The sequence below is a fragment of the Danio rerio genome, chromosome 2, assembly GCF_049306965.1.
Source record: "Danio rerio strain Tuebingen ecotype United States chromosome 2, GRCz12tu, whole genome shotgun sequence".
In the NCBI taxonomy this organism is placed as follows: domain Eukaryota; kingdom Metazoa; phylum Chordata; class Actinopteri; order Cypriniformes; family Danionidae; genus Danio; species Danio rerio.
The window spans coordinates 39,898,949-39,912,112 of record NC_133177.1 but is presented as its reverse complement, the minus strand read 5'-3'; the positions used below and the strand labels follow the sequence as shown (position 1 = coordinate 39,912,112).

The window sequence follows — 13,164 nt, the reverse complement described above, 5'->3', positions numbered from 1 at the left end:
TGCATTTTTGTATTAAATTAATTGATTGTTTTTTTTTATCTGAAGTGCGATGCAGGTGAGCAGTGTGCAATACGTAAAGGTGCAAGAGTTGGCAAGCTATGCAGCTGTCCACAAGGAACATCATGCCATTTTTTTATTTTAAAATGCCTTTAAAAAAATTAAAGATGCTCGAGGAAAAATCTTGGTGCTTGATGTTTTGCTTATTAATCATACATACTGCTGTAAAATGCATTGAGATTTAAAATAAAGTCTGAACAACTGTATGGTTTAGTAGTGTTGATTTCTTATCTATAACATGTTATTAATTCAAAAACTCTTAAAATGAAAGGTTCTAATAGGCAAGATGCCATGGAAATCGATTTGTTTGTTCTCCATAGACATTGTACATTTCTAAAAAGAACTGTAAGTACTGTTTTGATAATAATAAACCAACTTTAAAGAATATGTTCCCAATGGAAACAGATGCTGTTAATGGAATAACTTATGCCAGTAAAGAAACCTAGAGTAGCTTGTATTTAATTCATATTATATATGAGTTTGTCAAATGCATTGCTCAATTAAATATTGAAGACTGCTGAGAAGAGTGATGCACGCAACAAGGCGGTCTGAATCCCGATTTGGATTGGCCACCTTCAGTTCCATTCAAACCATCCGCCTATTCCTTCAATAATGCTTGATTGTTTGTGTATTACATCATATGAATAACTGTCCAACATGGCGTCTGGTCTCACGGCAGCGATGGAATCGGAGGACCTGACAGCCCATCCTGGATTCTGCAATGACAGATATTCAATGCTGATTGTCATCGGCGCGCTCTATAGACCGCATTTACTGGACTATGTTGTGGTGGAGATTGAACGAGGTATTTCCTTTTTTTTACATAACATGGGGTTAGAACTTCATGTTAACACTTATAATAAACGTTATTACATAAGACAATACAGTTATCATTCGTATCTCCATGTTGCAGAACAGGTTACGAGTGTTTCTGATGTTTCATTTTTGTTATTTTGAGATGGCTGTTTGCTGAATTTAAATGGTTGAACACCGTCCTACAACGTGACGCCAGGCGGTTTCTTTCGCGCTGTGAATAAAATAAAAGATAATTTATATCCATATTTCAATGAATCGTCGTACATACATATATCGTTTAAAGATTTAATATCATGTTCATTCTGATTCAAGATTACGCGCAGATGTTGTCTGCACTGCAGTGTTAAAGCATGGTAAACATCAGAAAATAGACACCTTGTGCTTCAGCCTTTCAGTATGCTTTAGTACATTTGCCTTACTATAGTTGAATATGTGATCATAGAAATGACTTTGTCGATAGAAGCACATATGTGCTTCTTCGTTTTGGTTTAGTAAAAGCTCTGCATATACACACCCACCACCCAGCGGTGGTTTTCTGCTTGCTTGTAATTTTTAGTGGCATCATCTTGAATTATGAGAAATATTCAGCTTAACCTAGCTGATCGTGATTTGGAAACTGTAACCGGTGTCTGTTATACTAGTCAGCTATAGAACATCAGCTATAGATACCAGCTTGATGCTAGGAAACTCCGTTATCTTAAAGGGATCACAAAAAAATAAAAAATAAAATAAAATAAAAAAATAATAATAAAATTTGTTGTCTGCATTTGCCCTCAGATCATCCAAGATTTTGGTGACTTTTCTTCAGCAAAGTATTTAAGATGATTTGAAAGTAGGCTATTAAAGACATTTTTTCTTTTAGATTTGTATTATAATTAAAGTTGACATCTACTTAAAAAAAAAAAAAATATATATATATATATAGGCAAACAAATTTAATACCTTCAGCTCCCGAAGACACATAAAAGCCTTATAAATGTGTAAAGATTGGTTTGTGCAAGAAACTCAACAATACATTATTTGCCCCAGCAAACTGTCATGAGCTTGTGATGTCACTGAATCATCAGGAGTCGTGGTCTTAATTTTGTTTTGCTTGCTTGCTTGTGTATTTCTGACTCTTAAAGTTCTGATATGTTTGAATTGCTTTATATGAATCACCAAGTGGCGATTCATTTAGCTGTGGCAACCCCTGATAAAGTGACTAAGCCAAAAGCAAATTAAGGAATGAATGAATCACCAAGGTGAATCACCATGATTTAGCAAATAAATAATTTAACCCTTAAATGTCGCCATCCAATATTCAGAACTTTAGTACATTTAAAAGACTATTCTACTTTATCCTGAGAAACAATGTATAATATGCATGTATCACCTATAATGTTCAAGTATGATTTCCAAATGTGCATTTGTAAAAGATTTTAAGCCAGTACAACAACAACAACAAACTTTATCATTATTTCCTTTCACCTTTTCTTATTCACTCAACTTTTGAAAACATCAGCTGTCACTGGGGTGGTACCTTTTCAAAAGGTACAAATTTGTACCTAAAAGGTCCATATTAATATTTTAAGGGAACACATTAGTATATAAAAGTACAAAAGTGTTTCTCTTAAAATGTTGTGGGTACTAATATATAATTTTGAGGTACCAATATGAAGCCTTTAAGTACAAATTTGTACCTTTTGAAAAGGTACCACCCCTGTGACAGCTTGCATACCTTTATTTTTGAAAGTGTTCTGTCCTATCAATTAAAGGTGAAAAAAATGTTGAGTAGTATACAAGAAAAAATGAAAGGAAATAAGGATTAGGGTTTTTATTAGTTTTCTCAAATTCAGGCATTCCAGTTCTGCAGACAAAATAATTTCTGTTGTCACCTCTCCAGAAAACTAATAATGTTAACCCAACGAATTTTTTATTTTTTTATTTTTGTATTACTGACAAATAATTTTAGGTCAGTGCAGCTGATGTTTTCAAAAATTAAGTGAGCAAAAAAGAAAAATGGTAAAAGGGAATAAGGATTATGTTTTTTGTTGTTGTTGTACTGGACTAAAATTGTTTACAGTGTGGGGTGACACTAAAGGGGTTAATGCTGGTCATAAATTAAAGGGGCCCGTAAGTTAACAACAATTTTCAAAATCTTTTTTATTTTATTAAACTTTAAGACACATAGGAGCAAAAGAAAAGTGATTTTTTTACCATCTCGTCATTAAAGATGTGTCAAAAACATTTACAGCACACCCATGTGGGCAGTAGAAAAAAATGAAAAGAGCCTGTCTCCATGGCAGTGTCTCCATCACAGTGATCAGGCAAAAAAAAAAAAAGAAAGAAAGAAAACGCGAAAGACTCTCTAGTCTCTCTGTTGTTTTCCTACCCTGACACCTCACACTAAAGTAGTTCTGTCAGATTTTTCCTCTTATATACAGTATCGTTGCTGCTAGTTCACCTTTCATTACTATGCATCCTATAAAATTAGTAAATTTACCTGACTTTGCTGCCGACTCTCATGATTTCTTATTTCAGTACTAGCAGTGAGTCGGCTTCTTTCTCTGGTTAAAAAAAAGAGAACATGCTGTCCAGTGGCTTTTATATTTCATGAGTACAGGACACCAGAGCCACAAAACAGCTTTTTTTTGAGGGCCAGTCATCCAACCATTTCATTTGTCTCTGAAAGCCACATTGTCTCACATGATGTTTCCATTTCATGCTGACTCCAGTGCTTTTGCTCTGGGGGGTTTAGCCTGCTTGTTCTCAAATCAAAGCTGTAACTTTTTGTATAAGACATAAATTCACAGTCATGTTGTAACATATTGAGCTTGTGATTATGCTTACAATGTTTTCATGTATTTGCATCTCCTCACACAGGGATCCGTGCATGGGATGTAGACCTGACAGTGTGTAACTTGGATGAGCAGCTGAAGCTTTTTATTTCCCAACATTCTTATTATGAATCCAAGGATATAAGAGGTACTTTGTTTTTATTGACTGAAAAACATGAGCCTCAGAGATAGGCTACACTTTTAAAGGACATTACTGGGAATCTTTTCTAGCTCATTTTGAGCGAATGATATGTGTGTGGGATGCAATCTTATGAATTAACAAAGAAGCAACTGTGTAGTTCGGCCCCAGTACAGCCCTATATACAGTATCTTTGCTATATAATACATTATTATATAATTAATAATGAAATCCTATTTTCAATGTGTGTGAGTCAGGTAAACTCACTTAACTATTGCCAGAACTTTAAAAAAAACAAGATTATTTTAGATTTCGATTTTTTTATTTCAATTCAGAAATTTGAAAAAAGACTGGTCAAGTTGGCGGTTCATTCTGCCGTGGCAACCCCTGATTATTAAAGGGACTAAGCTGAAAAGAAAATAAATGAATTATAAATATTCATTTAGTGGTTCTGTTGCCTCCCAGCAAGAAAGATGCTGGGTAATTCCCATCTGGGCTAGTTGGCATTTCTGTTTGCATGTTCTGTTCACCTGGGTTTCCTTCAGGTGCTCCGGTTTCCCCCACAGTCCAAAAATATGCAGTATAAGTGAATTAAATAAACTTAATTGGCTGTAGTGCATCTGTGTGTGTGTGTGTGTGTGTGAGAGAGAGAGAGAGTGTGTATGGGTGTTTCCCAGTACTGGGTTGCAGCTGGAAGGGCATCCGCTGTGTACAACATATAGAATAGTTGGTGGTTCATTTTGCTGTGGCGACTTTTGAAATAGAGATTATATAGAGAATAAAGCCGAAGGAATATGAATGGATAATCATTTCGATGATCTTTTTTCTTCTGCTTTTGATAAATTTGCAACACAGACTGAGGCGACAGTCTGAACATTGACCACAACAATCTAGCACCACCAAATGTTTAAAGTTGCTTTTGCTTCTTGGAATACAACATTCTTTTTATTAGAAGCTCTTGAAATGAAAATTTTCCATTGATTACAAATGAAAAGCTAACTTTCTTTTTATTACTTGATCTAAGAATATGGTCTCCATTTTATTTCGTATACAGTTGAAGTCAGAATTATTAGCCCCCCCTAAATAATTTTTTTCCCTAATTTCTGTTTAACAGAGAGAAGATTTTTTTTTTCAACACATTTCTAACCATAATAGTTTTAATAACTCTTTTCTAATAACTGATTTTTTTTTTTTATCTTTGCCATGAAGACAGTAAATATTATTTAGCTAGATATTTTTCAAGACACTTCTATACAGCTTAAAGTGACATTTAAAGGCTTAACTAGATAAATTAGGTTAACTAGGCAGGTTAGGGTAATTAGTCAAGTTATTGTATAATGATGGTTTGTTCTGTAAACAGTCGAATAATATATACCTTAAAGGGGCTAATAATTTTGACCTTAAATTATATATATATATATATATATTTTTTTTTTTAGTTAAAAACTACTTTTATTCTAGCCAAAATAAAATAAATAAGACTTTTTCCAGAAGAAGAAATATTATTAGACATACTGTGATAATAATTCTGACTTCAACTATATATGTATTAAATAAGGCGACAACATAAAACTCTTCAAAAATACCAATTTATTATATTAAAAAAGCTAACACAAAGCACACTGTCTGATGAAGAGCCGGTGTGCTCGAAACATTACATGCTTTGTGTTAGCCTTGTTAATTTAATAAATTGGTATTTTTGGAGCTTTTATGTTGTCGCCTTGTTAAATATATTTTTGCACGTTTTGATGTTTGGCCGAGCACCCATTTAGAACGATGTGTGTGATTTCCGTGCATTTTTTAATATTTTGTTTACACAGCACTCAGCATATATAAGTACACCCCTCACAAATCTCTCTTTTAAATTAATATTTATATTAAAAAGCTATACAATATTATATGTGTGCATATATATATATATATATATATATATATATATATATATATATATATATATATATATATATATATATATATATATATATATTTATATATATTAGTCAGTACTGAAGCCAAATCTGGAGCTAATCGAACAAAATAACTTACAATAATGGTACAAAAACTAGCACAGCCAAATGTATATGTTAGAGAAAAATATTAAATACAAATTTAAAATGAGGAAAAAATAACAGAAGCAAAAAATTTAAAAAATTTGTTGAAATTTTGTAGGTTGTAATTTTTTTTGCTAATAATAATATTCATTTTCAAAATGGGGTGTGCTCAATTATGCTGAGCACTGTATATGAAATGCACTATTGTGTTCTCTTTGCTCTATCGGGAGGGCAATCATTAATTTGATATTTTTCTAGTTAAATAGGGTATATCCAAACTGAGTGCAAGTAAACTGATTGGCAGCTCCTGTTATTCAAAGAATGTTGTATTAGGTTGGCGTGTTGGTCCTAATTTGCTATTCTAGAGCACAGAGCAGAAAGGCAGGAAGGAAATGCTTTCTACCAATTGTTCAGACTTTGGCTGCTGTTGGAAAAACAGCAGTGAAACACTTTTGTTGCAGCGGTTTTGAAAATAATTTTGCTGACAAATCAGACAGATGTACGCCGAACTTATACTCAGGAAATCTCACTTTTTAAAATTTGCAATACTTGGTTCTATATTTAAGATTAGACTGGCAGCATTAAAACAATGTTATGTGACTCATCATTTAAAAGACATTTCAGCTAAGTCAAGTCTTTTCATTCTTGTCCAGTAAAGGGCCACATGTTTCCACTTTTAAGTTTAGTGGAGTTAGAATTCAAAGTATTAATTCGGATTTGCATGACATCTTACATATTCTGGTTAATTTTTTTATTGACCCATTTAGTCTGTCTCCATTTTCATTACAGGTCAGAAGACATTTCATTTCAGTTCAAATGTTCTGGACATTAAAGTTGTAGTGAATCCATCTGAAGGGGTTCTCTACTCTGAGGTGTGTGACACCTAAATTAGTCTCTTCTTCATATTTTAAAATGTATTGCATTAAAAAACACGCAATATAATAATATGCATAAAGAATTCTAATATACACATTTTTAAAAATAAAATATATATTTTGAACTATAATTACAGGTTCACAGCTTGATATCATCCATACCTCGCCACAAATTGCTGGTGCTGACAGGACAGTCTCTTGAAGACTCTGGAGATCTGGTCTTGCACACGGGGCAATTCACGCCAAATGATTTCACCCAGATCTTTTCAGATGAAGAGGTTTGTTGGACTGAAAAGTGCAAAATGTAATGAATAATGTATACATAATGTGTAAAATACAGCAACATTTTAATGGGTTGTCCTCATATTTGAAAATCTAACCTATCTTTGAATATATAATTTTTCAAATGATTCTGTTATGCAGAAATATTCTAGCCATTTTCTGTTTTAAATATAAGTAATATAATGCAATTTCTTTGTACATTTCCAATAGATCCAAGCTTTGTTAAACTCTGTAAGTTCTCATGGCAAAGCAAACCTCATCTTAAGCTGCCCTAAAACTGGAAAATGGAAAAACTCTGTGCTTGGGAAGCACAACATAAATGACATTATTGACATTAAGGTGAATCCCCTAATGGTACTACCAAAAATGGGGGGCCTTCAAGAGTTCACGGACCACCTTTTTGAATCGTTAGAGTCACAGTCTCCATTTGACCTCTTAGAGCCTCCTGGCACAGTGGGATTTCTCAAGCTATGTCGTCCGTGCTGTTATGTCTTTCCAGGAGGGAGAGGTGACTGTGCTTTTTTTGCTGTCAATGGCTTTAATGTTTTGGTCAACGGTGGAGCAGATCCACGCTCTTGTTTCTGGAAACTGGTCAGGCATTTGGACCGTGTTGATTCAGTGCTGCTTACACACATTGGAATAGACAACCTGCCAGGAGTTAACAGCCTATTGGAAAGGAAAGTTGCAGAGCTTGAGGAAAATAAATCGGACTCGCAGGAAAAGGAGCAATGGGTGAAGAATCTAATCTCTCCAGAGCTTGGTGTGGTTTTTCTTAATGCCCCAAACAGGCTTAAAAAACTTCAGGGTGATCCTAATGTACTACGAAGCAGTGATTTAGCAGGATTCATATTACAGCATTTGGAGAAACTGAAGATCTCACCAGAGCCCCTTTTTCGCAATTCAACTGGCCCCATTGAGCCAGTTATTCTATTCCAGAAAATGGGAGTGGGATGTCTTGAACTTTATATCCTAAATCCAGTGAAACGTAGCAAAGATATAGAGTCTTTTATGAACAACTGGCCAGATAATAGCTCAAAATCCAAAGGTTTAGATGGACACCTAACCTCTTTGGTCTCTATATGTGCTTTGCTTGTTTGGCATCCAGCTAACCCAACTGAGAAAATCATCAGAGTTCTCTTCCCTGGCTCTACACCACAAGGAAAGATAATGGATAGTCTGGAGAGACTGAAGCATCTAGAGTTTCTCAAGCGGCCTGTAGTGTGCTCCAAAGATTTTGAAACCACGAAATCAGACAAGAATACGAAAATTTCAGAGAATCAAGACAATCCCAAATCTAGTAAAAATGAATCCAGACCAAGTAATGGTGCTTCAAATGACAGACTGGGTCGTGGAGTTCAAGAACAAAAAGACAAAACCAAACCCATGACTGGGAATGATCCAAAAAGTGAAGAAAATATAAAATCTGTAGAAAGCAATGCAAAACAAAACCCCTCCAGACTTGTTACAAGAAAGGAGTCTTTGAAGGACAAAAGCAGTGAAAAAACAAACAAATCAGACTCAAAGAAGCAAGAAAATGGGCAGAAAAAAACATCAGGTAGCAAGGATTTTTCCATTAGAAGACCAAAGTTAGATAGCAAAACTGAAGAGAAAAAGGCAACTAAGTCTCTTGGGAAAGATGCCAAGAAAACCTCAACAGGACTACTAAACTCAAATAAGCCTGCAAATGTAAAAGTTGAAACAAAATTACTGAAACAAACAGAGGACAAAGCCAAAAACTTTAAGTCTAACAAACAGCAGCAGAATCAGAAGTTGTCAACAGATTCAGAAGACGTTAATTGCTCCGTAATATCCTCACCTGAAGATATGACAGCAGAATTTCTGCAAATGGATCGAGAACAACACGAATTACTTGCGAAGAGTCAAGCTGTTGACTCTGGAAACCTGAAAAGTGACTCGATGGGACAGTCTAAGTGTACTAGCATAGTTAACCCTGCATCAACTGCAAGAACCTTTGTCAAAATAAAAACAGAGCGCAATGTGAATCTAGACCTTACTCCCACTGAGTATACCTTGCTTGATGGTGCTTTAAAAGAAAATATATCAAAAAATAAGCATGAGGAAGTTTGTGTTAGTCCGGATGAAAAAACATTAGAGCTAACATCGCCTAGATCAGGTCCAAACAGCGCTGGTCATACACCTTATCACCTGTCACCTGAAGAGACCTGGGCCTCCAAGGATCATAGTAGTTTTGGGGTTAAGATGTGTCTTGGTTCAGAAAGCCAGCAGATGGGACTGTCCAAGTTTTCAGAATCTGGATGCCCTAAAAGTACCCAAGAGAGCGTCTCGACTTCCTCTAAAGAGAAGCATTCTAGTTTCTTGTCTCTCAGCTCTTTTAAGGATATAATGCCTGATATATCTCCCTCTGTTACCACCACTCACTCAATGCCTGCAGAAGTAAGTTCACCGCAGTCCACTGAGGTTGATGAGTCATTGTCCATGTCTTTTGAACAAGTGCTGCCAACTGTGAGTGAGTCCACCAACGAAGACGAAACTTCCTACTCCAATGGACACCACGTCAATTCTGATTTCAAAGTAGGGATGTCTTTGTCTTTAAAGAAGCCTCACACCCAGAGGACACCTCATGATGGCTCTGAAGGGTGTCCATCTGGACCACAGGGCCTGGCATTGGACGCTAACCATGATGTTGATCTCTGCTTAGTTTCTCCATGTGAGTTTAAACATTTCAAACCGGTTGGCGATCAAGAGGATCCACTCTCACCAGGCATCTGTAACACCAGCCCATTAAACCTTTCTGATGATAGTGACCACTCCCAAGATGCAGCTAAGCCATTTCCAGCTTCATGTTCAGGTAACAAGGCCTCTCATCCAGCTCAGGACACCCCTCTCACTTCTACCAGCGAATGTTTCCCTATGGCGACAGACTCAGATGTACATCCTGGTGTTGAGGATTGCTCCATTACAGCAGACGGTCTTTTGGATTCTGATGAAGAAGGTGTCGTTCACTTGCAATCCCATAACCTAAATGATGGTTTGAATTCTTACAGAGGGAATCATCCTTTGCCGAAGGATCCCCCACCTGTGCCTGTGAAAGACTTACCTCCTCTTCCACCTCAGCCTGGTGCCTGTATGCCTGATCCTGTTAGTGGTGTGAAGTCAGGTGCAACAAAAGGCAGAAAAGCAGCAGGAGTCACACAAAGATTAACATCCTCTAGTGCTTCAACTCTAGGCAGCAAATCCAGGGCTGGAAGTCAAGGAACTTCTGTTAGCGGCTCACGAAGCAGCTCAGTAGGAGATGTAGTGGCTAGTCGTAGCACAGGCTCTGCTTCTAAAAGATCCACAACAGCAGGTTTGGACTGATTTCATTTTTCCTTTTCCACTGAGCAGTACGGTCCAGTACAGTACATTTCCAATCCCCCCAAAAAAACATTTCTTGGTAGGAGTGGAGTATACCAGAAAATTGTGATCAAAATCATTCTCATCTGTATTGGCCATTCCCATACTGTATCTTTTGCAAACTCAGGTTCATTATTTCAAATGCAGACATGCGCATAAAAAGATAGGAAGCAACACCTCTTCTGATGAGATGTGATGGTGCAGTGCTACTCACAATTTTTGTATTATTACAATGTCATGTTTCCGCTATGCATATAAAAATGGCACTTTTTTTTTGTTGTCATTTCCTTGTCTTGTTTAACGTGTGGGTGATAATCCCCTGGAAACTATTAGCATTTTAAATAGTTTAAACTGCTTGACATTATTATTAGGTTTGGCATGCTGACCCGGGAGAGAACGCTGAGCCCAGGACTCCCGCCTGGTCAATAAGCATATAAGGGGGTCAGAGATCAGGCAGGTCTGGCGAGCTCCCCCTGGTAAAGGGAGGAAAAGGAGTAGATGCGGTGGAAGGGTGATTTTTCCAAAATTAAGATAAGGTAGTTATTTATTGTGAGCTTAAATCAATCTGATTGGATTTTTTCTGATTACGGATGAGAGGTCAGCCGCGATAAATCATATAACATGCTCTTCTCGAATTTGTCAGTGAAACTTCACTTAGAAGTGAGTCTAGCTTAAAAAGGGTGCAGAAAAAGTTATATGGTATGGTTTGCTATTTTAGTAACGTTGACAGTGAAAATAAATGCATACCGTATTGTACTGTACCAAACTATACTGCTCAGCGGAAAAAGGCCATTTGTAAATATCTCTATGTAAGTGAATGTTTGTGTGGCACTGACTGAGGTCTGGATGCATCAACAGGTAGCAAGGTTGGTGCTTCAGTATACTTGGACTTGGCTTACCTTCCATCAGGCCATGCAGCTTCCACTGTTGATGTTGAGTTCTTCTGCCGTTTGCGCTCCTCCTGTTACATAATAAGTGGCGATGACACACTCAAGGAAGGCTTGATGAGGTCTATTCTGGATGCCTTATTGGAGGGAAAATCTGTTTGGCCTGATGATTTGCCAGTAAGTATGATAAGATATGCAGTATAAGTTGATTTAAAGGTGCACATACAAACTTTTCCCCATTCTATCATCATCTATGCCTAAAACATACACTACAATTTAGTGCAAATACAAACACATCTTCTTATATTTTTTATATGGGAAAATAATATGCTTAATCCATAGTAACTTTGTGTAAACTTCCAGGTGACCCTGATTCCTACGTTTGAATCACCGATGATGCATGAGTGGTACCGAGAAACTCAAGAAAAACAGCGGCAGCTGGGCATTACAGTTTTAGGCAGCAACAGCACTGTGGCTATGCAGGAAGAGACGTTCCCTGCATGTAAAGTAGAGTTCTGCTAGATGGACATGTGATGATACATGCTTTAATTTTTCCACTGTGTATGCCATGCTTATTTAAATTCACACCTGCACATTTTACCATCTAGATCAATATGCAATGTAATGTTCTCGGCAGATGCTTTATCTATCAACATGCTGTATGTTGTGTTCATGAAAGATACCTAAGCAGGTTGTGTAGCTAAAGACTAAAATCACAGTAAAATCACAAGAATTAAATCAACACAGATACAGTAGATGTATTTACTCTAGGAGTATAATGGCACTGGCTTTAACTGAGAAAATTATTTGCTATATTTAACATAATCAAGAGTTCAAATCCTTATATAGAGGAGGTGTACAATTTATGCAGCTGACTGTAAGAGTCAAAATAATTGTCTATTGATCATTTATCTCACTGAGCATGACGACTATTATAAACAGCAATTTCAGACACAAAAACAATTGGAATAAACAAATTAGCAGTGTCAGCAAGGTTTAGATTAGAGGTGGTACTGTTTTTTTTCTTTCATGGTTTTAAACGCATTGAATCACACAACACTATTATACAAAAAAACTAGTATTTTTTTACTTATAAAAATACTTGTTGGTTTTGCCTTGCTCTTAAAGGATAATTTTGGTTGTTTGGAGACTAGTGGCTTTACATTGTCACATAAATGTGATATAAATTTCTTGCACAATAATGGAAGTCACAATAAAATCTGTAAAAAAGTGATGGCATGTAAGTGACCATTTTAATTTATCCCATTTGGAACTGTGATAGGTGGTATACTGTATGTGCCAACTGTGTGACACAAGTGAATCTTGTTACTGCAGTGCAGAGCCTCCGTTGTATACTGTATGCCTACTGTGCATTATCTTTAGGTGCATATCTTTAATTCAGCACTACAAAGAGAATGTCTTGTAAGTTTGTGTAAGCTTGTTGAAATCATGCATTGCTGCACTGTCATATAGAGGAAAGTGTGTAATATACATATATGTAACATTAATTATATAAATAAAAACACTTAAATGACATAAAAAAAGCTGATTTTTGTCAGCATGTTAGAACAAAACAATCACATAATGCACTGAGACATAATTATTGGGAAGAATTTATGGGAAATATGTAATAAAAATATCATTCATTCATTTGAATTACTTTGCCTTAGGTTTGTGTGCGCTATTCATTTCATATGTATAGTGCAAATAATGGTATTGTAATTCTGTTTACTGTTCACCTGTTTAATATTTTATTCAATTATTTTTTGTTCTATGAACTGTTTTTGACAGATGCAGGGGTCGAGCACTTATAATTTATTATACTTATTATAAACTTAACTTGTTATATCCATAAGAGAATTTGCT

At 35.9% G+C, this 13,164-nt stretch overlaps 1 protein-coding gene across 1 annotated transcript; it reads left to right on the top strand.

Moving 5' to 3' along the window:
• Positions 1 to 695: 695 nt before the first annotated feature.
• Positions 696 to 12,954, top strand: map1sb (microtubule-associated protein 1Sb). The gene is made up of 7 exons (XM_005171327.6): positions 696 to 862; positions 3,736 to 3,837; positions 6,669 to 6,751; positions 6,892 to 7,032; positions 7,247 to 10,364; positions 11,270 to 11,475; positions 11,662 to 12,954. Exons 1-7 carry the CDS (start codon positions 715 to 717, stop codon positions 11,818 to 11,820), a joined length of 3,957 nt encoding a protein of 1,318 aa, XP_005171384.1. The 5' UTR covers positions 696 to 714; the 3' UTR covers positions 11,821 to 12,954.
• Positions 12,955 to 13,164: the final 210 nt, after the last annotated feature.

Excerpts from the sequence above, each read along its gene's own strand:
- map1sb (XM_005171327.6), top strand. The coding sequence starts at position 715 with ATGGCGTCTGGTCTCACGGCAGCGATGGAATCGGAGGACCTGACAGCC. Across the intron at positions 3,838-6,668 it reads TGAATCCAAGGATATAAGAG|GTCAGAAGACATTTCATTTC; the intron begins GTACTTTGTTTT and ends TTTTCATTACAG. Across the intron at positions 10,365-11,269 it reads TAAAAGATCCACAACAGCAG|GTAGCAAGGTTGGTGCTTCA; the intron begins GTTTGGACTGAT and ends ATGCATCAACAG.